This window comes from Cannabis sativa, chromosome 8, assembly GCF_029168945.1.
Source record: "Cannabis sativa cultivar Pink pepper isolate KNU-18-1 chromosome 8, ASM2916894v1, whole genome shotgun sequence".
Lineage (NCBI taxonomy): Eukaryota > Viridiplantae > Streptophyta > Magnoliopsida > Rosales > Cannabaceae > Cannabis > Cannabis sativa.
The window spans coordinates 27,598,807-27,624,250 of record NC_083608.1 but is presented as its reverse complement, the minus strand read 5'-3'; the positions used below and the strand labels follow the sequence as shown (position 1 = coordinate 27,624,250).

General features: G+C 28.3%; 3 protein-coding genes across 4 annotated transcripts; 2 read left to right on the top strand and 1 right to left on the bottom strand.

The window, feature by feature from the left end:
• Positions 1–5,566: 5,566 nt before the first annotated feature.
• LOC115701506 (transcription factor bHLH52-like) lies at positions 5,567–7,000 on the top strand. Its single transcript, XM_030629319.2, has 2 exons — positions 5,567–6,552; positions 6,642–7,000. The coding sequence occupies exons 1-2, from the start codon at positions 5,764–5,766 to the stop codon at positions 6,795–6,797; spliced, it is 945 nt and encodes a 314-aa protein (XP_030485179.2). The 5' UTR covers positions 5,567–5,763; the 3' UTR covers positions 6,798–7,000.
• A 45-nt stretch (positions 7,001–7,045) lies between these two features.
• On the bottom strand, positions 7,046–8,964 carry LOC115701505 (AP-4 complex subunit mu-like). Of its 2 annotated transcripts, none has more exons than XM_061102680.1 (2): positions 8,856–8,964; positions 7,046–8,670 (listed from the first exon to the last, which is right to left on the bottom strand). In XM_061102680.1, exon 2 carries the CDS (start codon positions 8,627–8,629, stop codon positions 7,277–7,279), a length of 1,353 nt encoding a protein of 450 aa, XP_060958663.1. In that variant the 5' UTR covers positions 8,630–8,670; positions 8,856–8,964; the 3' UTR covers positions 7,046–7,276. The 2 variants fall into 2 exon arrangements, with proteins under 2 accessions (XP_060958663.1, XP_030485178.2); XM_030629318.2 differs by having other exon boundaries at positions 7,046–8,704; positions 8,856–8,960.
• Positions 8,965–19,235: 10,271 nt separating this feature from the next.
• LOC115699634 (uncharacterized) lies at positions 19,236–19,900 on the top strand. The gene has a single exon (XM_030627137.2). It carries the CDS (start codon positions 19,236–19,238, stop codon positions 19,647–19,649), a length of 414 nt encoding a protein of 137 aa, XP_030482997.1. The 3' UTR covers positions 19,650–19,900.
• Positions 19,901–25,444: the final 5,544 nt, after the last annotated feature.

Sequence of the window (25,444 nt, the reverse complement as noted above, 5' to 3'; positions counted from 1 at the left end):
TTTCGAAAAAAAATAATTAAATTAATAAATAAAATTAATATTTAATTTTTTTAAAAAATAATAATATAAAAATATAATAAAATTAATTTAATTTTGAAATTATTAAAAAAATAAATATTTAAAATTAAACCTACAATTTTGAAAAATTAGGTTTCGACTAACCTAAATATCATTTCAAAAAAAATTTGCTAACTACTTTTAAAATTAAATGTTATTTTATAAATAAAAATTAAAAAAGATAAATTAAATATCTTTTCCAGATTTCAAATTTAATTTAAATAAATAAAATAACAAAATTTAAAAGTTAGCAAAATATCTTACATCTATTTAAAATTACATGATTATAGTTATCTTATTTTAAATTTAAATAAGGTCAAATTATTTAAAAAAAAAATTAATTTAAAAAAAATATAAATATCTGACCTTAAATTTAAAAATAAGATAAGATATAATCAAATTTAAAAATAAGATAGATAATTAAGCAAAAAGATAGATATTTACTAATTTCAAATTCAAATTACACTAATATCATTAATTAAAATAAAAAAAATATTAAATAAATTAATTATGATAATTAGAATTGTATTAGGAATAGTAAATATATAAATACAAAACTACACAAAAAATTGGAACTTAAATCCATGAAAAAGCATGAAAAACGAAGAAAATCGAAAAATTTGTGAGATGTATGGACAGTATGCCAAGCATACTGTCCGCGCGCACAATTGAGGCTGCATGGGCGAGGTTGGGCGGCGCAGGAGGCTGCAAGCAGCCTGCTCCGCGCGCGGAACCCAGAATTTCAGACAAAAAAGTTGTCTGCGAGCGTGCTGTCCGAGGGACAAGCCTCGTGCGCGCGCGCGTGTACAGATGCACGACTCCGATATTTTTCGAAACTTCAAAAAATCATAACTAATTCAAATTAAATCGAAATTGAGTTTTGTAAAAAGTAACTTGCTTAATTTTTTCCATAATATCCAATAAATATAATTCCAGAAACAAAATTTCAATTATTTTTCACGAAAATTCACAAACATCAATCAATCATCATATAACACTCTATACAACATGAAACCAACCAAATAACAAATAATCGTTTTAAAGTCCAAATTTCTTGCAAGCAAATCAATTACCATGGCTCTGAGGCCAGTTGTTGGAATTTATTTTACCAGGATCTTAGATCTACTCACAAGTATGTTGTTTAACACCCTAAATATGAACTTTCTAAAACGATAAAATAAACACATATAAAGTTAAGAAAACCTTACATTGATGCAGCGGAATTAATGTCTCCTTTCACTCAGATCTCTAACCCGTGTATCCTTTTTGTAACAGAGTATTATCAAGATCTGAGCCCGAATGTCCTTCTTCTTTTAGTTTGATCCTTCACAGTCTTCCAATCTATGATTGAGTTACTGCTTGTTGTGTGTGGGCACTTACTCTTTCACTAGGGTTCGAAATACATGAAGAGAAAAGAGACAGAGGGATTTCGGCCAATAGAAGAGAATAGGGAAGGCTCATTTTTTTGAAGAGAGAAATTTCTGTGAGAAGATGTTATAAAAACTTGTAATTTGACTGAGCCATCACTTTCCATTTATAGGCAACTACTAAGTTTAGGTTAGGAATTATTTGGCATTAAAATAATGAAAATATTAATTTGAATTTCCACAATTAGTGGCCGGCCATGGTGTGATAATGGGCCCCACTTGATTTTGCAGTTTTGACAAATTTTATTTCTATTTTCTCAAAAACGCCAATTTTCCAATTCTAACCATTTAAATGCCAAAACTAATTATTTAATAACTAAAATAGATTATTAAATAATATTGTCATTTAATTTAATTATTAACTAGACATTTAAAGTCTATTAATAAAGAAATAAACCTAGAATCTCTTTTCTTTACAATTTCACCCCTGCTTAGTGAAAATTCACAAAATTAGACATAGTCTAACTTTAGAATTATAATTGATCAATCACGAATCAATTAATGAGTCTTACAAGCAGAATGTTCTTAACTAGAATGGGGATCATGGATCTATATGCTGAGCTTCCAATAAGTGAACCAAATTTACCAAGTAAATTCTTACTTATTAATTCTTCGTTGAATCCACTCTTAGAACTTAGAATTGCACTCTCAGACTTATATAGAGCATATTATATGTTCCACGATATCAATATGCTATCTCCTTTAACCATTGTTATAATCTTATTGTGATTTAAAGATCCTCTATATAGATGATCTACATCGAGATGAGATTTCTTTACCGTTCTCACCCCTCAATGTATTTTGCCCCTTAAAACACTTAGCTACCTGTAAATGGTGTTTAGTGATCTAATAATTAGTCAGTTAAACAAGAGCTCATCCATTTACTTCTATTTGCTAAGCTCGAAGGGAATCATCACTTGACTTCTATACACCAGTAGAAGCTATAGATTCCATATTTATGTTCAGCACTCCCACTCAATCATACTATCATGTTCCCAAAATATACGTATCACCCTGACCCAAAAGTAGGCTTAACTAATAAATCAAAGAACATGAATAGTACTCCTGAGTTGAGCCTAAGCATATCAGGATTTAGATTCTTTTAATCTTAAGATCAACTACTGATATTGACTTGGAAAGATATATAACGGTAAGTTTGTAATATCTTAACTTAGTTGCAATATCGGTCCAGTCTAATGTATACTCCATACATTCGAAACTAGTATACTTTACTAATGTCCTGGAAAGAACATAACACTTCAAGTGTAAGTACACATCATCGCTGATTATCACATTAGTGTAAATCCAAAACACTGATGAAACAGGGACCGAGTCTTTTGATTCATATGATCACAATCACATTCCACTGTGTTGACAATACTGTAATTGTGAATAAGCATATGGTCTGGATTTAACTGATTCTGTGTGTAAATGTAATAAACATATTAAACCATTAGCATGTAAAGTTCATGCAAACATAAATCACTTCAAATTTCTTATATTGATTACTAATCAGATTGTAAAGAGTTTTATTTAGGGCATAAAACCCAACACGTTCTATATACTGAGAGTGCAATTCTAAGTTCTATGCGTGGATTCAACGAAGGATTAATAAGTCAGTGAATTTAGGATGTAAATTCTTGATCTGCTTATTGGAAGCTCGGATATATAGACCCATGGTCCCCACACTAGTTGAGACAATATTACTTGTAAGACTCATTTAATTGGTTTTGATTAATCAATTATAATTCTCAAATTAGACTATGTCTATTTGTGAATTTTTTTCACTAAGCAAGGGCGAAACTGTAAAGAAAGAGTTTCTAGGGTATATTTGTTAATTAAGATACTTTGGTTGGTCTAATTAATAAATATAATAAATGACAATGTTATTTAATAATTATTTATAGTTATTAAATAGTTGAAATTGACATTTAAATGGTTGAATTTGAAAATTGGTGTTTTTGAGAAAATGAGATGCAGAAATGATAAAACAGCAAAATTGCAAAAGTGAGGCCCAAATCCACTAAGCCATGGCTGGCCACTTATGTAGGCTTTATCATTTAATATTTTCATTATTTTAATGCCAAATAATTCAAACCTAACCCTATGTGGCATGCTATAAATAGATAGTGTTGGCTTCAGGAAAAAGTAACTTTTGCATCTTATTCCTTTCAGAGAAAAACCTGAGCCATCACACTAAACCTAGCCGCCACTCTCCTTTCTTCTTCTTTCTTCATTGTTTCGAACCCTCTTAGTGATAGAGTAGTGCCCACACACAGCAAGTAGTACCTCAATCATAGTGTGGAAGATCGTGAAGAAAGATATTCAACAAGAAGGACATTCAGGCTTAGATCTTGATAACACTCTGCGACAGAAAGGATACAAGGGTTAGAGATCTGAGTGGAAGGAGACATATTATTCCGCTGCACCCAATGTAAGGTTTCTCATACTTTATATGTGTTTATTTATAATCGTTTTAGAAGTTCATATTTAGGGTGTTAATCAACATACTTATGAGTAGATCTAAGATCCTGGTAAAATAATTTCCAACATATCAATGGTTGTGTGAGCCTGGTTTTCTTCAATACGAATTTCATGCTTTTGAAGCATGAATTGATCATCTACAAGAGTAACTCTTTCTCTTGAAGTCAAGTTTACCACAACAGTTTCATACTCTGTTTCAAGGCCAGCAAGAATGTATAGAATAAGTTATTCTTCTGTAATTGGGCTTCTAACTGCACGAAGACCGTCTACAAGACTTTTCATCTTGAGTAGATATTCATCAATAGGCAATGAACCATTCTTGGTGAACTGAAGTTGATTCATCAAGTGAATTTTTTGAGCTTGAGATGCAGTTCCAAAGAGTTGCTCAAATGTGTTCCAGATTTCAAAGGCAGTAGCACAATTCACCACATGTCCAATCATATATTCAGAAATGGTTGACATTAGCCAAGAAAGAAGGAATTGATCTAGGTGCATCCATCTATTGAATCCAGGATTGCTTACCATTGTTGTGGATTCTAGAGCTTGTCGAATTCTTGGTTGAGGCTAATTTTGATTGAGAAGAATTCCTTCAAGATCATGAGCTGTGATCGCAAGGAGTACTTGAGATCTCCAAAAGAAGTAGTTATTTGATTTAATTGAAGAGGTGGAACAAACATTATTGTTAGTACAATGCATTGATGTGTTGTAGTGTCAGAGGAGGACGCCATTGATGTTGACCGTGAGTTTTGATACCAAGTTGATTATTGGTGAAGCATAATAGAAGAAAGAAGAGAACACTGTGTTTATTATTCAATGAATTAAAATGAATACAACAAAGTTATATTTATTGTAATCACTTTAATGAGAGCTAACTACCTATGAGACCTGATAACAGAATTTAACTACATTTCTAACTGTTAATTAAAAACAAGAACTCAAAGTGTAAAAACCAAATCTAACTAACCATTATCACTTAATACTATTCACAATACATATTGAGCTTGAGCAACATAGACTGATTATAAATTCCAATCACGATTGAATCTTTAGAAACATGATGGATGCATCAAGAAAATAATGGTAGTCGTCATGTAATTAATTATCAGTCTCACATCACAATTGATCGTCGCAAACTCAATGACGGTTTTTTTTCTTTTCTTCTCGAGGGTATCCGAATTTTAATATGAAATTTAAGAGAAATAAGTTGGATAGATTATAGTAATAGTATCAAGACAATCATATATACCTTATTTTAGAGAAATCGGAATAATATAATAAAGACAATAGAAAAAAAAATAAATCAATAACCAGACATAAAAATATAAACAAAATAATTTTTTTCTTGGATATGTAAATATACCAAAATGTTTCTCCATCCATGTTCTCCTTGTTTTTTTTTTTTTTTTTTTTGTCTCTTTTACTCATATAAGGTACCAAAACAATATAAATATATTTTTTTAACAAACAAATTAAATAAGAAAGGATTTGATCACGCATATATCACCATTTTTTATTGATTAATAAATTTTCAATACTTATTATTATTATTATTATTATTATTACTTATTATTATTATTATTATTATTATTATTTATTTTAGGGGCATGGTATGCGGTTATACTAATCCCTATACTTTCTCAGGTCACAACTACCCACTTCCCACGTCTTTCGCTATCTCTCTCTTATTTATACATCGTATATCTCTCTCTGTCTTTCACACTCATCATTTGTAAAATCACTACTCTGTAAATTCTACTCCTCACTTACCTTAGTTAGTATATACTATACAGCTCCAATGGCTTTAACCTTCTGCTCTAACAACTTCCCACCTTGTTATCCCAATTCCCACCACCAAAATCTCATAAACCCAGATACTGTCGTTTTTCCACAAACAAAGAAACAAAGATCATCATCCACATTGTCTTTTTTATCAAACACCTACTCTTTCACTACCAATCATAATGTGGATCCCCTCACTCTTCATCCTCCTCAACCATTGTTCTTCTCCAACCCAACAAACCCAACAAATCACAACCCTTTCTTCTCCTCACCCCAACCCCCATATTCCCCCTTCCAATATGATTATTACTATGATCATCCTAATACTAACAATAATCTCGATTATTCGGGACCTGGCTTTCCATCTGATCATCCAGAAATGGAGTTCTTCATCAATAGCAATGAGCCTTATTATGCTAACAGCGATGATCCTAATCAACACATTGACGATCAACTACTACTGGCTCCTTTATTACCCGAACAAGTAGCCGTTGCTGATAATTACCTTGATCAGAATCAGCAAGTGATGATGATTAATAACAACAATATTTATAGCGAGACCGCCGCTGAGATGGTAATCACTGGTGCTGATCATGTTAGTGAGTTGAAGAGGAGGAGCAGCAGCAGCAGTAAGGTGGTGTCGCCGCAGAGTATGGCGGCTCGAGAGAGGAGGAGGAAGATAGCAGAGAAGACACAAGAGTTGGGGAAACTCATTCCTGGTGGGAATAAGATGACCACTGCTGAAATGTTCCAAGCTGCTTCTAAATATGTACACTTTTTAAAGGCACAGATTTCAGTTCTTCAGGTAATCAATTAATTGCTGCTTAATATTATTTATTTCTAATTGATCATTTGTTACAAAAAATTAATATGCCAAATTGTATACTGAAACAGGAGATGGGTAAAGAAGAAGTATTGAAGCTCAAAGAGCTTGAGGTGTTAACATCCCCCATTGTTCAAGAGAGATTGTACTCAGAAGAGAAGTGTTTGGTTCCAAAAGGATTCATCGGACGATCTACCCATAATCAAACCAATATTATCACATCATGATGAGAGACTGGCTTTCAAACATATCAATCTACCTACCTAGCTAAGATAACATGTCCTCACTAATTTTCTTGTTTTGTTTATTGTTGTATTAATTCTTCCCTGTATTTTTTATTAGTACTTAGCTAGAGATAATCTAATTTTTCAAGCCAAACAAAAATTGATGATCTAGTTTAGTATATATTTTATCTAATTTCTTTTGATCATTGTTTTTTTGATGATTTATCTGTAGTTCAACTATGCAATCTCAATGAGTAATATCAATTTAACTATTAATGGATAGTTTCAGTTGAAACAAATAATAACTGAAATTGAACATTCGTTCCATAAAAAGAAAAGGAAAATGAAAACTGAAATTAACAATTCAAGAGTCTGCAACGTTAAAGAAATTAAAATGGTTCTAGACAACAGCAGTTTACAGGACCCCAATAGATAAAAATAAAAATGATAAAGGAGATTGGTGCAGCAAATGGTTTAGCATTTTACAAACGAGCAACGTAGGAATTGGACAGAGTAACATATCTCACCCATCTGTATGGATTATATGTCCCCGACTTCTTTGCTATCTGCAAGTACTTCACTTGAAGCTTTGAAGCATTGTACATTGGTATGGTAAATGTCATGCTAACAGGACCAGATTCTTTTGTTATATTACCATGCGATTCTTGTGAAAATGTTAGCCTTGTTCGCAGTGTATGTTCCGATCCACCTACAATCTTCTTTAAATTCCATTCAAGCTTCTTATTGGCTTCCTTGAAATCTGTAGTTTGTCCAACAGCTTCAGTTTCCAACTCAAAACTTGCTCTCATAGTATACTTAGGTAAAGGCATTTGTATAGAAATAGTGTTGGCCGTAATGCTAGAGGGAAACTCTGCTTGTACTTTGAGAATCAAATCAGCCTTAAGGGCTCCCGTTTCTTCAATCAAAGCATTAATACGAAAAGGAGGCTTGAATTCCTGGGTCATACGATAATTCATGACAGGAAACTCACCATCCGGAGGAACCAGGGACAAAGTTTTTTCTGCCTCAAAACTATCAAGACGTACGGATTCATGAAAATTACAGTCATCAAGAATCACTACTCCTGAGCCAAAGCTTTTATAGTCAAAGACTGATCTCCCACCTCTTCCTATGCTCAGGTCATCATTAAGTGCTAACCGAATTTCTGGGTTTCCACTAAGATAACTTTTCATTTGAATTGTGCCATCAATTTCAGAGGTCAGTATGTATCCACTAGAACTAAAAGTGATGCTGATCTTTTCAATTATATCAACAAAAATTTCTTCCCTATTTCTACCACTAGGATAATTTGCAACAACAGATTTTGTGACAGCAGTCCCTGGCATTCTTTTGGTCCCTTGCATGAATAGGGAAGCAGGACCAAGAGGTGACAAATGTGCAGAATCAACAACAATTGGCTCATTGAATACATAGGATTTCAACACTTCGGTTGATGTTGTTTGAACATACCCAAAATCAATGACTTCATCAAGCAACTCATACACGAGTACAAAATTTCTCCTTAGAGAATCTTCATTGAGAACTCCAAGGTAATCTTTGATAACACGGGCAATTCTCTGTAAAAGCTCGAAGACAAAAGAAGGGGACAAATTGATTCTTGTTGTTGCAACAAACAATAATCCCACAACCTTCACATGAAAGTAGTTGACACCATCCACGTTAAAGACAGGGGGAGCTTCCTCTTGGCCATCTTCTTTCCAAAACTTCACTTTTCGGAAGAATATCTCCGCGGTTTCTTTCTGTACTTCACCTCGATAGTCGCGAAACACGATGTTATCGCCGCGCTGAGATAGCACGAAGAACTGCGAGATCATGGCTACGGCTACCTACTTCGTATCTGGGTCTTTTGCTGCAACTATTAATGGATATTTATGTTTATGCAATCACCACTGGAAAAAGTATGATCATATTCAAAATTAATCTATAAAAGGATATAATATATATAAAAAAATAAAAGGTATGCTAATAACACAATAATTTATAACATTCCATATAGAACTATAAAATAATGAAATTTGGAAGAAAAATCAAACTGAATACCGTAATACATTAGGTTAACATTCCTGTCTTTGTGGATTCAATTGACCTTTTTTTATTCAATTTCCAAAATTTGACCAATTCCTCCAAGGCATAAAAATTCGCAGATGTTTTCGTTCTACATCCATTAAGATTAATTAATCTATTTATTTATCAATCTATCTAAATAACTTAAAACCTGTTTATTTATTTTTTTATTTTTTTTAATTATTTAAAACCTATTTATCTATTTTTTATTTTTTAATTATTTAAAACCTATTTATTTATTTTCTCATATTTTTAATTATATTTTTTTTTATTTTTCAAAATTTTTAAATAAAAAACACAGTAATTTTTTTTTAAAAAAAACTTTATAAATATCTAATTATCTATTTTCTATTTTTTTAATTATAATTTTTTTATTTTTCAAATTTTTTAAAGAAAAAACAAAGTAAATTTTTTTTTAAAACTTTATAAATATCTAACAACTAAGTTTCAAAAAAATTAAAATTAAAAAATCTATCTATCTATATATCTATATACAATTAAAAATCACTCAACATAGTCTTATCTAATTTTCTTAATTAAAATTTATAAAAAAAAAATTATATACAATTTTAAATCAAAAATTAAAACTAACACTAAATTTAATTGTATCTCAAATTAAGGACTTATTAATCGTGTAATTTAAGAATTTAAAAAAAATAATATAAAATCTAAAATATCTATATAAAAATCAATTAAGAAAATATCAATATATAGTCTCTTATAAATTTATTGCCTACTATTTTAAAAGTTTTGGTACTATATTCTCATAGTTTTTTTCGTTTATAATTATATGGTGAGTTTTATTCAATTTTATCAATTATTTTATAAATCTCTACTTTAAGGTACTATATTCTCACAGTTCTTTCCCTTTATAATAATACAGTGAGTTTTATTCAATTTTATCAATTATTTTTGTAGATCTCTATTTTAATTTAGTCTTTTATTACCCAATATTATTTGTCAATAATTCTTTTTTCTCTTTCTATTTTAGATTACAAATTACATGATGAGTTTTTTTTTTTTATAGATTTATTAATTTTTTTTTTCGAGATCTCTATTCTCGGTGAGAATTTTTTCAATTTTTAATATTTGTTAATCTCTATTTTGGTTTTGGTTTAGTCTTTCATTATATAATATCTCTTATTTCCTTTTCTTTTTTAGACCACTAATTATATAATGAGTTTTTTTTTTTTTCACTGTCAATTTTTTTTCGAAATCTTTATTCTTGATGAGAATTTTTTAATTTTTAATCTTTTTTATCTCTATTTTGGTTTTAGTTTAGTCTTTTATTACCTTATTTTTTTTATAATATTATTTTTTAATATTATTTTTTAGGTAAGAGTGATAACTACAAATAAGATATGATAATGATAGTGACTTTGGATGTAGTGACGACTACAAGTAAGATACGGTGATGACATCGGCTTTGAATGCAACAGTTTTAAAATTATATGATGAGTTTTTCTATAGATTTATCAATTAATTTTTTAGATCTCTATTTTGTGTGAGGATTTTCCAACCTTTATTTATTTTTTATTTTACTATAACGTTTGAAAATATCTTTTTGTTGTTTTCTTTTTTAAATAAAGAAATTGTATGATAAATTTGTTTACCATATTAATTTAATTTCTGTATAAAAATTATAAAAAAAATTTAATAGAATAATTACTCATACTATTAAAAAAATATCAACTTTATGTTATAAAATAATATAAAATAATATAAAGTAGATGAGAAGAAAGAAGAAGAAGATGAAGAGAGAAAGAGAAAGTGAATGAGAATTTTTGAGTTGTTTATTTCAATGGGGTGAACCCCTATTTATACAAATACAAGAGTGAGATATTAAGAAACTAAGAAAAAGGGAAACTAAGGAAAAGAGGAATGTTGATTACAATTAATGACAATAAATAAAAGATTTGGACATCCACATAATTAATAATATTTATAACACTCCCCCTTGGATGTCCATAATAGCTGCCTTATTAAAAATCTTACTGAAAAATTGGTCAAAGGAAAAAGAGTATAGTGTAAACTAACTCCCTCCCCCTCATTTAGGCATTTGTGGAGATCTTCTAATCGACGAATTTCGATCTTGTCTGTCGTCTTCTCAAATGTTGATGTTGGTAATAACTTTGTGAATAAGTTTGTAAGATTGACACTTGATTGAATATGTTGAACACCAATATGCATTTTCTTGAAGCGTATAAAGAAGAATTTCGTGAAATGTGTTCTAACTCTATCTCATTCAATGTACCTCCTTTTAGTTGAACGATGCAAGCAGTATTATCCATAGAGAATTGCTTGGGTTGATACTTCTTTATTGAGTGCAATCCATATGTTTCCCGAATATGCTATGCCAATGATCTCACTCACACACATTCTCTACTTGCTTCATAAAATGCAAGTATGTTAACATGATTTATAGTTGCCTCGTTAAAAACCTTGCCAGAAAAACCCAGTGGGACAAAATCTGAGCTAGGGAAAAGAGTACAATATATATTTCATATTCATAATTATTTGCAAGTTGCCTCGTTAAAAACCTTGCCAGGAAAACCCATTGGGACAAAACCTGAACTAAGGGAAAAAGAGTGCAACATGAATATGTCTCCCCCTCATGCACATATGATCCATAATTCTTTTGGTGATAATATATCTCATAAGATTATTGTTATCACTTTTAAAATATCACCATATATAATCTTTGATCATATATTTTCTATAACTCTTCCAGAGTATGCATGGACTTCTAAATTATAGATGAGGGGTTCGTGAAACATTAGTCTTTATCCAACTAATTGTATCATTCATGTGTGTACACAAATTTGTTCATACGAAAATTTAAAATTTCAAGTAGATATGAACATAACACATTAATGGTACTACAAATTTTTATTTGTGACAATGATGGTACTCCAAGACCATATATTTATTCCATCTTGTTTTATGATCTTAATTTCCATATCAAATGATCATATATCTATAATTCTTGATACATATGAAGTACTTCAGGACTTCAATACTAATGAACAAACTTTATACATTAATATTTCTCGAAATACAAAAGAAATAAAAGTTTGTTCTTCAATTAATCAAAAACTCTTCAAGAGTCATCACAACGTATAATTTACGTATTTATATTGCATAGACAACCATAGGTATTTTTCAAATAATAATTTATTTACATGTCTTTATTTCATACAAAGATCTTTGTCATATAGTGCGCGCGACTTTGAATTTATATCACTTAAGACATGTATTAAATTCTTCTAGAATTTTTAGATAAGGCTTATTTCAAATTCTCACTATATTAGGAGCTCCAAATAAATAACCTTTTGTTGCAACATTTATGTGACGCTTATAAATCCTCATAAAATATATTCCAGGCTATAATCAAATCATGATTATATTTTCTCAATATTTAAGCCTTACTTCAATCAATCTCATGTCTATGCAAACTTTGTACAGCAATTCATTATGTACAAATATATATATATGCAAATTTCTCATTAGAAATATTTATTTGCACACCCTACAGGTCTTACTTCACTTTATGTGAGTAAACTTGCCTGGACTGCGTCATAATATTTTGGCCAAAAATCAAAATGTATGTCGATAATTCTCGACAAATCTAATACCATGATCCTTGCTATCTCATGTTAGTTTATTGCATATGCAAACATTCAATATTTATTGTCGACAAAAATTTCATTATATGATAATTTCCTCCCATATTGACATAACTTATAGAGATCTCTTTAAATTACATATTTTCAAATATGTTTATCATTTATAGGTACCTATAACGAATCACTTCAGGGATTCAATTATGATGAAATGTGTTATGTCTAACTTCTCTTGGGAGTCTTTTCGAGTACCGTTTTCATCACGGTTATCATTTTAATACTTTATAACATTAAGGTATCTCCATGAGTACCTCTAGATTTAACAACTTCAGGGCAAATCAAATGAACATTTATTAATAATTTCTACATTGTTCATTTACGCTTCAGGCGTTTTCAACTCATTCTATCTCAACTTTGAATAATATTGATTTGCAGTTGGTATATATCATTTTGAACTATGTTGTTCTTATATACTTTGTGCAAGGATCATTTTTCAAAAATTATCATCGATCCCAACTGCTTCTCTCCCCCTGATCGAGAGATTTTTTAAAAATTGTGATATCTAATAATATTAATACACCTGTAGGGATTTCAATATATCACAATGAATCAATATTTGTTTAAACTCATATATACTATATGACATTGAACTTTAGGTTCAATAAACTTTAGTTTCAAGTTCAAACCTTATGAACTTAATTCATTTCTAAGAATGAGTCATACTTGTATAATTAGAAATACATAAATTTACACATTTTGTAAATGCATGATTATATAATCTTATCACATCGATAAGAAACTATGCAATAAAAATCTAACAATAGCTCAAGATTGTTAAGGAAATATAATTTAAATATTTTCTATGTGCAAATATATGCACATTCTTCTTTTGAGCCTTATAAATTAACAATGAGAAGAATCTTCTGGTTCTTCAACAAAATTTAGTCAAATTCTTTGACAATTTATTGCATATGATTGATCATGTCAAAATAATTCAATTCATGAACTTCAGGTTCACTATAATTTGTATTTCAATGAAACTTTCACAAGGTAATGTAAAATCACTACAATATATAAGTAATCATAAAAAGTTTCATTTTTATATATACACGAATAATATAATTATATTATTCTCCAAAACATATACACTCTTCAGGAGTCACTATTATGTTTATCAAACTTTATATTTCTTTAGGAATCACTATCATCAATTCAATGATGTGTATAATTTAAAAGATACATGACAACTTCATCATGTTATTGTAATGGTCAAATAGATATAACCATAATATATCATTCATTTTTCCTGGTATCTTTTTAACAAGTCGTCTAATTTATTAATAGACTATTCATCAGTCTAATTATCATGACTTGATATATTATATATTTAAATGTACAACCAGTACATATAATAAGTTATTTCTTATCACTTTTATAACTAGATCATATTGGATCATTTTGTGATTCTTTATCACTTTGATCATATTGGATCACTAACATATGTTAGTAAGTTATATATCCACTTTTGGGAATATGCAAACTGAATTATATGGTAACTATATATTTACATATCATGTACCAACAATAGTTTGAAACTATTGATTTCAAAAAATAATAAAATATGTATATATTAATTTGCTTCTGGCATTACCAATATATGTGAAATCTATATTCTTTGAAATAGAATTTCATGCCTATTCATTCTCTTTAGGTAATGATATTTAAATATTCTAAATGTACAATAAGTTTGTACAATTCACATTCTATTAAATAATCAAGTATACTTTTATCTTGATTATAAGTGTGTCCGTACTACAGGTACGCGACCACTATTATTCAATTCCACACATGATATATAGATTTCATGCACTTTGATTGTGTGTGGTATCTCATCTTTTGGTTGTTTCCACTTTTTTCTGGAAATATTTGAGTAGTAAATAATGTCATTGATTATTTAAAATCATTACATTCACTTCGGGGAATGACGTTGAACAAGTAGAACATTATTATAAATTTCTTAAAAATTTATTACTTGTTCATCCATAAAAATATAAGAAATTATTCAACAATTTCTTTTACGATATTTCAAAGAATATATGAATGCAATTTTTGCATAGTCTCCAAGATGTATGCAAAATTTAATCTTTAATATATGTCAGATTCAATAATTTCTAACATTGCAAGTAATAACAATGTATAATAACATGACTAATACGAGGAATCTTCAAAAGTAATTGACTTCAATCCGTATCATTCTCTGCAGGGAATGATGAACAATAAATACATGTCTCATGTATTTAAATAACATTAGTCATGCTCATTGTTATTCTTATACTTTGATGTTTCAATGCAATTTTCTTAATATTCTTTTTAGGTATTCAAAACCCACTATAAAATTTCATCAATAATAATCATTTTTAATGATTATTTAGTTGTATTCACATAAATACAATCATTTTTTTTTTTGACAAATATAAAACATTTACTTCAGGAAATGTTTGTCAAAATGTATATCGATATTAGATTACTTTTCATTGTCCTCAAAGAATACAAGAACATATATATAAATATGTATTCATCTCTTTCATTATATATCCATCAACTATATAATGAATATTACGTTTGCATAATCTTCAGGATATATGCAAGATTTTATTGAGGACGCATAATCATCAGGATATATGCAATATTTTATCGAGGATGCATAATCTTCAGGATATATGCAATATTTTATCGATGATGCATAATTTTTAAGATATATGCAATATTTTATCGATGATACATAATCTTCAGGATATATGTATAATTTATATAGATTTTCTTTATCATATCATAGGCAAACATATATTGTAAATATTATGAATGATAAGAACATAATATGTATATATATATATGAATCAATAATAAATATATAAAAACATATACATATATATAATATATAGATATATATATAGATAAAAAGAAAAAAGAAAACCAAAGGATTCTTGAAATTGTTTCAGTCAGATAAGTATATATATAAATATATATTTAGTGTATCGTGACTTTGAAACAATTCAAGAATTTTAACAAAATACTTACATTGGGTCTTAGGCAGAGACTCATGCTTGAAGCTTGGGCAGAGACTCGTGCTGATAACGTGTTATAAAATAATATAAAATAATATAAAGTAGATGAGAAGAAAGAAGAAGAAGATGAAGAGAGAAAGAGAAAGTGAATGAGAATTTTTGAGTTGTTTATTTCAATGGGGTGAACCCCTATTTATACAAATACAAGAGTGAGATATTAAGAAACTAAGAAAAAGGGAAACTAAGGAAAAGAGGAATGTTGATTACAATTAATGACAATAAATAAAAGATTTGGACATCCACATAATTAATAATATTTATAACACTTTAATATATTTTTCGAAGACATACAATTATTTTAGGCTGCCAAAGAAAAACGCCAAGCTTTAATATTTGGAAAAATTTGCGAAATATCACAAGGTCCACTTCTTTTAAAACTTTCTTTATTATGAAATATAAGACATTTCTTTTCTTCTTATATGAATTTCAACAATAATAGTGGTGATATTTTAATTTTAGATTTTTTGGAAAGTTTTGAAGTCTAGCTGCTAACTGTGCAATATTAGCTAACTGTGCAATATTAGGCAGAAGAAACGCAACTAAAAGTATTATTGATTCGTGTCAAAGGGTGTCGTGCCTGCCCCCCTCCCCCAATTTTTTTTTTAAAAAATACTTAAAAATAAAAATAAATAAATTTAATTTTGTTATATGTATTGACTCCCATAAATTTTTGAGCTGGTTTGGTCATTGCTTATGTTATCCACATTTCGGGAAAGGAACACATGTCGTTCCCAATTCCTATATCAGTCAATTATGGCCTGATTAGAGGTCCCACCAAGAGGACATGCCCAACATGTATGGAATGATGGATCTAAGCCCATCTGAGGCCGAAGATATACACCCTAGACCGGCTCTATACGGATCCAGAAGGGCCTCTCGCTCTCATGATAAGAAGTGATTGAAACTCTCTGAATAAGCATCTAGGACGCATCCGGAGAAAGCATTTCAAGAGGCACCGCAGAGACCTAGTACAGGATGACGTGGCAAAGTCCTTTGACACCAAATCCCATAGATACAGGGTATTATCCCCTATGTTAGACCTTAAGAATGCACACACTATCAAAAGAAAACAATCTCTTTGTCCAACGACATAAATTTGACACTACAATACTTAAAACGATGCACCCATGACACCTGTTGAAGATTGCGTGCTCCTCAAGCATAGGGATTGTATACTAAAACAGGAGATAGGTAAAGAAGAAGTGTTGAAGCTCAAATTAATTAATTGCTGCTTAATATTATTATTTCTAATTGATCATTTGCTGCAATAAATTAATATGTCAATAATTATAATACTTGTTGTTCATTGAATGAAAGCATGATTAATTAATGAAATTGTAAATTGAAACATGAGATGGGTAAAGAAGAAGTGTTGAAGCTCAAAGAGCTTGAGGTGTTACCATCCCCCATTGTTCAAGAGAGATTGTACTCAGAAGAGAAGTTTTTGGTTCTAAAAGGATTTGTCGGACGATCTACCCATAATCAAACCAATATTACCATATCATGATGAGAGATTGCATTCCGAACAAATCAATCTACCTACCTAGTTAAGATAATATTTCCCTGTATTTTTTATTAGTCCTTATCTAGAGGTATCTAATTTGTTAAGCAAAACAAAAATTGATGATCTAATTTATTTTATATTTTATTGGGCTTTTTTTTTTTAGTTTAAACTAAAAAAAGTAACAATATTACAAACATACTTCAAACTGGCCAAATAAACAAAAATACAGCTCAAATAAAAAAAATTACACAAATACCACTTACACAAACCTTCAAATCCATGCTTCAGGGCAACTATCGCGCAATCATCGGGCAGCTACGTAGCAACCCAACGCAACCGAAATAAAAATTCAACTAGAACGAGAACCACCATTAATTTCGGCGACTTCACCTGAGAAGACGACCAGAATCAATCAAAATAGGGGTTGTTTCGAATTCATAAAAAAAGTGTAGAAACACTACTACGAAACTAAAATTCAACTGAAAATTCAGTTTAATTTGCATAAAACTAATGTCCTGACTTCAATGTTTAGATCCATGAAAGGTAAATCTCAAAAAGTTGAACTGGAGTTTCCAAACAATCTAACTCAAGTATAATCCAAAAAAAATTATACCAATACTATAGTAAAATATTTATCCTGGTATATTTTTGTTATTTTTCGAATTTCTAATGTTAAATTTGTTCATATTAAATCATAAAGAGACATGTTGATAAAGTTACGTACTATTCTGATTTTTAATGTTTCGCAACAGTTGCATTGCAGTTGCATGAACATTTTGCTAACAGTTATTTTTTTTTATTGAAACCTTCGTCTGATGCAACCTTCGGCCAACCACCTAGCAACCACCCAGAAACTTTTGTCTGATTGAAACCTACGTCTGATGCAACCTTCAGCCAACTACCTAGCAACCACCCTACAACCATCGTCTGATTGGAGCCTTCGTCTGATGCAACCACCGCGCAACCACGTAGCAAGCACCCTACAACCATCGTCTGATTGTGTAAGTGGTATTTTAGTAATTAAAATCACATAAAAGGTATAAATGTTGTCTTTACCTTATGGAGGTATTTTTATAAATAAAGTGTTAATTTATATTTTTTGATGTAATAATTCATTTATATAATGCTTACTCATTGGCAAAATTAGCTATCATGATCATTATGTATGGTGACCTACCTACTCTGATTATATTTGTGCCACAAAATAGACTAACAATAAAATTGACTAATGATATATTTTGATACTTTTTTTCTTCTTGAAGTTTTTCTCTCTGAAATTACTCTTGTGATTTTAATGAAGTCAGTTTTTTATAAAAAGAAATTTTTAAAACTATTTTTTTTTATATATATTATTTATAATTTTATATCTTAAATTTTTTATTTACAAAAATACAATTGTAAGGTTTTAAAATTTCAAAAGTACACTTTTCTTAGTAAAAAGTAAGAAAACAATTAAAAAACAACCAAAAATAATTCATGATAACTATAAATAAACTATAAAATAATTAAAAAAATGATCAAAAGAGGTATTTATGTAAATAAAAAAATTCAAAGCCTAAAATTAAAAAAAAATTCCATATTAATTTCTACAGCCTCTATCTAATTTAGTGGAAACTAAAAAAAAGTAGTTTGCGAAAGTATCCGATGACATATTTTGATATATTATTTTTAAAAAAATTTAAACTTTTCATAAATAAATTAAAACAAGAATTTTGTATTGGATATTTTTGACAAAAATTACTTATCATCAAGACTATAATGTGAAACAATTTTGAAATAAAGTTTTATTATAGAAAAAATTAAATAGTTTTATGATTTATTTATCATACCCTGAACAAATTAAAAAAAATTAACGGACAAATACATTCAGACAATGAAATAAAGGTAAGTACTAAGTAAGACCGGACTAAAACACAATTACAATGAAAAAAAAATGGTGATTATTTCAATGTTAAATTCCGTTGGTTTCTCCACTTTAGTTGTCTCTTTTAAATAATGGGGGTATCAATAAATAGCACATTCTAATTAGTAACAAAGAACATATTATCACTTGTAATTTATTAAAGCAGAACCAAAATTTCAAGAAAATCTTAGTGTGATCATCATGGCAGACCCGAAACAAGGAGGAGTAGTGAAGAAAGGTCATGAAGAAGGGTTGAAATTGGCAGTTTCTCTATTGGAAGAGTTTGGGTTACCAATGGGGCTTTTACCTCTTGCTGATGTAATTGAAGTGGGGTTTGTGAGAAGCACTGGCTACATGTGGATTCAACAGATGAAGAAAGTAGAGCACAACTTCAAAATCATTAGCAAACTTGTGAGCTATGACACTGATATCAATGGCTTTGTTGGACCAAAGAATATCAAGAAGCTCAAGGGTGTTAAGGCGAAAGAGCTCATGTTATGGCCACCGGTTAGTGAGATCGTCGTCGATGATCCCGCCACGGGCAAAATTCACTTTAAGAGCTTTGCTGGGATCACCAAAACCTTCCCCGTTGAGGCTTTTGCTGCTGGACAGTAAATTATGCATGCAAGCATGCATATATATAAATGAGTATAATAAGTTCTAATACTTATATAATATAACCACCACATGATGCCCTAAAAGTAATATTTTCTTCATTTGTAGTCTTAGTTTTGGTTTATTTGCATTATCGGATTTCTAGTTCTTTTTTCTTTTCTTTCAAACATTATAAGGGGGTTGGAAGTTCTCATGGTGATCTATGTTTCAAAATAAAGTAATATGATTTATTATGCCATAAGGTTTTAGTGGTGACCATATATAAGATTTTAAATAAGCACATTTCAAGTACATTTAAACTTACTAGTATTTGGTTTTGTGGAAAAGTGAGATCAAATAATATATATATATATATATAGAATACTTTTTAATGAGTATTACCTATATTGTTAGTAAACAATTTAACTATAAATATTAATTTTAAAAATATTAAACTATTAAATTTTGATCCAACGACGAATAATATATAAAAAGAGAAATTTGAATTTTTATGCGTAATTTAACTACTTAATTTAAAAATATATATAAAAAAAATATTACTTTTCACACTATATTAAAAATATGTTTATATACAATATACTTAAGTCAAATTTAACTTTTTTTTTGCCGAAAAACTTTTTTTCTTAATTTTTTTTTCAGCTGATGGAACAATCTCAACTCATATAATGTAAAAATGAGAGATTATTTTAATTAGATAGAAAAATTGAACATAAAAACTCAAATTTTCATAATACTACCCATGAATGGCTACTAATACCCATTAAAAGTACACTCATATATATATATATATATATAAATTCATATAAATATATTGGTGGTTATTCAATAGTATTATATTAAAAATGTAACTAGTTACATTCTATTCTTTTATGATATGCTATAATAGATTACTAATAGCAAAAAATTTTATTTTTAAACTCAAAATAATTATATATTTAAAATAAACTAATTTTTAATTAAAATATTTAATTAGATATTTTTACAATTAATTTTTATAAGAAACAAATAAAATCAAGTTAGTATCAGATTACATGTAATTTATTAATTATTTTTATTTAATTTTTAAATTAATCATAACCGTTGAACAATGATCCAACGACTAAAAATAAATGTAACTATCGTGGTTAAATATTTGATGCAACCATTGAAATATATATATACTAGGTTAATGTCAGGGGAGGACCCACATAGAGGCGAGGTGGGACAGTCGCTCCCTAAAAAAATTGGGAAAAAATATATATGCACTTTAGTTAGTTACAACATATATTTATAAATAAAAGTGATGTTTATAAACATATGTAAGCTTTGGTATAATGGTAAAGTCATTTCATGCATTTAAAGAAGGTCATGAGTTCTAATCCCTTTACTTTAGTATTTGTATTTTACATTTTGAACCTTTACCAATAATACTTATATTTAATGTCTTAATAATTGAACCCAATATTTTTATTCTTACTTTTTTTTTTACTTTATACTATATTTAATACTAAAATATAAATTTGCATCAATTTTTAACATGTTATACAATGTAGAAAAAAAAAAAGACTCCCCCCTCACTTATAAAAAAAAAAAAAAAAAAAAAAAAGTACCGCTCCCTCTCAACTTAAATCCTGGGTCCGCCACTGGTTGATGTTACGTGCAATGCACGTATAATTAATTTTTTTTTAATTAGGTTCAATAAGGTGATGTTAAGTACAATACATGTATGTTTAATTTTTTTTTAATTAAGTAATGTATTTTTTTTTAATTTTTGAAATGGAGTTTGAGATTTGGATCTTTAAGAAAAAATTTTTAGCTATTGCTATATTGGTGTGTCATTTAAATGTGATTATATGTATGTGTTTTTTAAAATTTTTAATTTTTTTTAATTAGGTAACGTATCTGATAATGCATACATTGTAATTTACTTATTCTTAACCAAAACTCACATAACCAAATTTGAGTTTGTCTATATATAGGTTGGATTCGTAAATTTGATATAAAAGTTTTTTATTTCCAAACTTTACGAAAAATATGGTGAATTCAATTTAAAATATAAAATAATGAATTCAATTTAAAATATAAAATAAATGATAATAAAGTTAAAAATATTTATAATATTTTAAATTTAAATTTCTTTATATAAAATATTTACATAATTTTTTATTTTATTTTAATTTAAAGTTAACCAATAAATTTAAAAATAAGATTAAAAATATCAATAATATTTTAGGTATTTTAAATTAAAATAAAAATTTATTCATATAAAATATTTATATAATTTTTATTTTTAAATATATATAATTATATCATAAATTAATGAAGAATATTTTGTTAAGTTATAGGATATTTTGTTAAAGTTAACGTAGAAACTAAAAAAGTATCGTTAAACTAAGAATTCTGTTAAATAGACATACTTTATATACAATATATATATGGGTATGCTCTTAATGGGTATTACCCATGTATGGGTATTTTATTCTTGACCATTGGATCAAATATCTAATGGTTGATATTTATAATCATTAATTAAATATTAAAAAATTAATATTTCCTATTTTTTTATTCTCTATATTCCTAAAATAGATAAAACTATTAATAGAAATAAAAAAATTTATAAATTGAATTGTTATTTAAAAATAAAACACAACTAAAAAAATTAACAAACTATTTTTTTTTAATAAAAATCATTTTAAAGATTAAAAAGAAAAAAGTGTATATTTATCTTTTTAAAAAATTTCTTCATACTAGAATTCTAAATTGCATTACTAAAAATAAAAAAATAATAATTTTAAGATTTAAACTGTAATGCACATAAAATGTATAAGATTTTTTTGAAACCTAAAATCTTTAATTTTATAATAATTAACAATTATTTATATGTTTTTATTTTTTTTTAAAAAAAATACTTGAGCTTACCAAATCTATAAGAACAAAACTAATGAAGAAAATTTTAACAAAAAAAAAAAAATGAAGGAAGAAGAAAGTGTCATAAACATTATTGAATAATGGCAATTGCCAACACAAGAATTTCAGCACAAAAAATTATATTTGACCCCTAGACAAGATTATCATCTTCCAATCCTAAAAATATAAATAATGAACAACACCTCATTAGTTATTCTAGGAGAATGATTCATGGTAATATCAAAAAAATCATTGGATGGTAATTATATTTTAACCTAAGTAAGAACTAAGAAGTATTGTAGCATTTTATTTTTAAGAATATAAATAATATTAAGACAATTGGATTCCACAATCAAGCTCCTATTCTTCTAATAAAAAAAAAACACATTAATATACATGTAAATGATTTTTAGTTTTACAATAATAAATTATTAATAAACTCATAATTTCATAAAATAATAAAGTAGTAATTTTAATTAATTTTTAAAAATAATTTACAATTTTTTTTCCAAATTATTAGTTGTAATTATTATTTCTAATTTTATAAAAAATAAATATAATTTTTTTTTTTTTAAAAAAAATAATTTTTAGAAACTTTCCATAAAAAGGTTATTGGATTATTACCTTATTAATTTTTTTTAGTTCCCATCAATGAGTATTACCTATTAAAAAGTGTTCCATATATATATATAGTAATTAAGGTGAGAGCAAAGAAAATTTAAATTAAAAAAATTAAAGTGAGTATTAATAATTTGAAAGGAGAGGAATTGGTGGAAGAAAAACGTGAAGCATAGAAAAAAAAAATTGAAAAGGAACCAATTAAATCTATCTAAGAGAAAAAAATATCTCTAATAATTATTAAATTAAAATTACGTAAATAAAATAATAATTTTGCATTAAAGTGTACATATGCTTAGTTTTTTTATAGGAGAATCTTTAAAGATATATTTTATGTTTTATTCATACTTTTATGACTTGAAATTTTTATTTACAAAAATATAATTTTATAGTTTTAAAATTATTAAAATATCATTTTCTCAAAAAATAAAAAAATTCATAAAAAATAATCTCACCACAATTATAAATCAATTATAAATAAACTATAAATCAACAAAAAATAACAAGAAAACCAAACTCATGACAACTATAAATAAATTATAAAACAAAAAAAATAATTTATTATTCTTATTGAAGTCCGTATTTTTATAAATAAAAAGTTCAAACCTTAAAATAAATTTTTTTCCGTATTAACATATTTTTATAATTGTTTTCAAGATTTTTGTTTATTATTAGAAAATTTCTTTTCATATATATATATATATGTATATGTTATTAATAATAGGGTTAATTGCGGCAAAACCCCTAAAACTTTTATTCCACTAGCAATTAACCACCAAAACAAAAATTTTAGGGGCAAAACCTCCAAAATCCGTGTTCTGTTAGCAGTTTAACATTTCCATTCATTTTTTACTGTAAGTGTCATGTTGAAATATCCACGTGGCACAATTTAATTGGTCCACGTAAATAAATATTTAAAATTAAAATAAAATTTAAAAATAAATTAATTTAAAATTGTTATACCCAAGTTTTAAAAAATATAAAAAAAAGTCAACCTTACGACTTTGACCAAGGCTCATAAATGTTAAATAAATCAAGACATCCTTCTTGAGGGCCTCATGGCACTTCTAGAGGGCTCGAAAACGTCAACCAACCTTTTGGCGCCGGCACTCACACACCCAAGTGTGCCCAAACTAGGATTCATGGGCCCGTGTGAGCGTTTTCACCCTAGAAATATCAATTTGCCAAGGAAACCAATAAGGACTTGTCTTGTTTGGGCATCAATTGACTAAAGTTTAAGCATAAAGCCAATATGGCATTAAATCCTCAAGAAAAAAGGCATATGCGCCCACTATAAGGAAATGGCAGTGCTCTCCAATTTTGGGGAGCACTACCATAAGGAGATGGCAGTGGTCTCTCTTTACAAACCATGAAGGGAAAATTGTTCAAATGGATTTTCTCAATACCAAGGAGTAAAAAACAAGTGAGAAAAATCATTTCCTGCCTATAAATTTCCCTAGCTGACTAGTGTCATAAGGAAATGGCAGTGCTCCCCAATTTCGATGAGCACTGCCATAAGGAGATGACAGTGGTCGGCCAATAAGAAGGGAAGTGAGATTCCTTTTCAACAATGCATTTTCATCAATAATATGTCAAAACCAAGTGAGAAAAGCCACCAAGTGGTAAAGAAACCACTTGGCCGACCACTGCCACAATGGAGTGGCAGTGGTCGGCCCCTACACAAGAAATTGGCCAAGTTACATTTCCAACATATATGTATCAAATACAAATGAGAAAAGTAACCCAATGCTTTACAAGACACTACCATAGTGGAGTGGTAGTGGTCGGCTACTACACAAGGAAAAGGTATTTATGGGTCAAATTGTATTTTTAACATCCATTTATCAAATACAAATGAGAAACACCACCCATGGCTTCCCACAAGCCATGATCGACCGTTGCCATTGTCTGGCTCCAACTGGTGGCAGTTGTTAACGCAGATTTTTGTTAACCAAATTTGAGCCTCGTAGTAGCGATTTCACACAGAAAAAATAAAAGCTGTAAAAATAAAAGTATGAACACAGGGTTTTTTACGTGGTTTTGCAGTTAAAATTTTGCATAGTCCACGAGTCAATCTTATTCAGATTTTTGATTGTTTTTTAGGGGCTCCTCCTGTATGAGTTTTTTTTGCCCCTCTTTTCATCTTATTTGCCACTATTTATAATTACATAGTGGGCAGTTAATTACAAAGTTGACTGTAATATGCTTACAACAATTATCCCTAAAATCATGGAATTTGATTACATATCACGTAGTGTAAATGCAGTTATGATCTGAAAATCATATAGCTG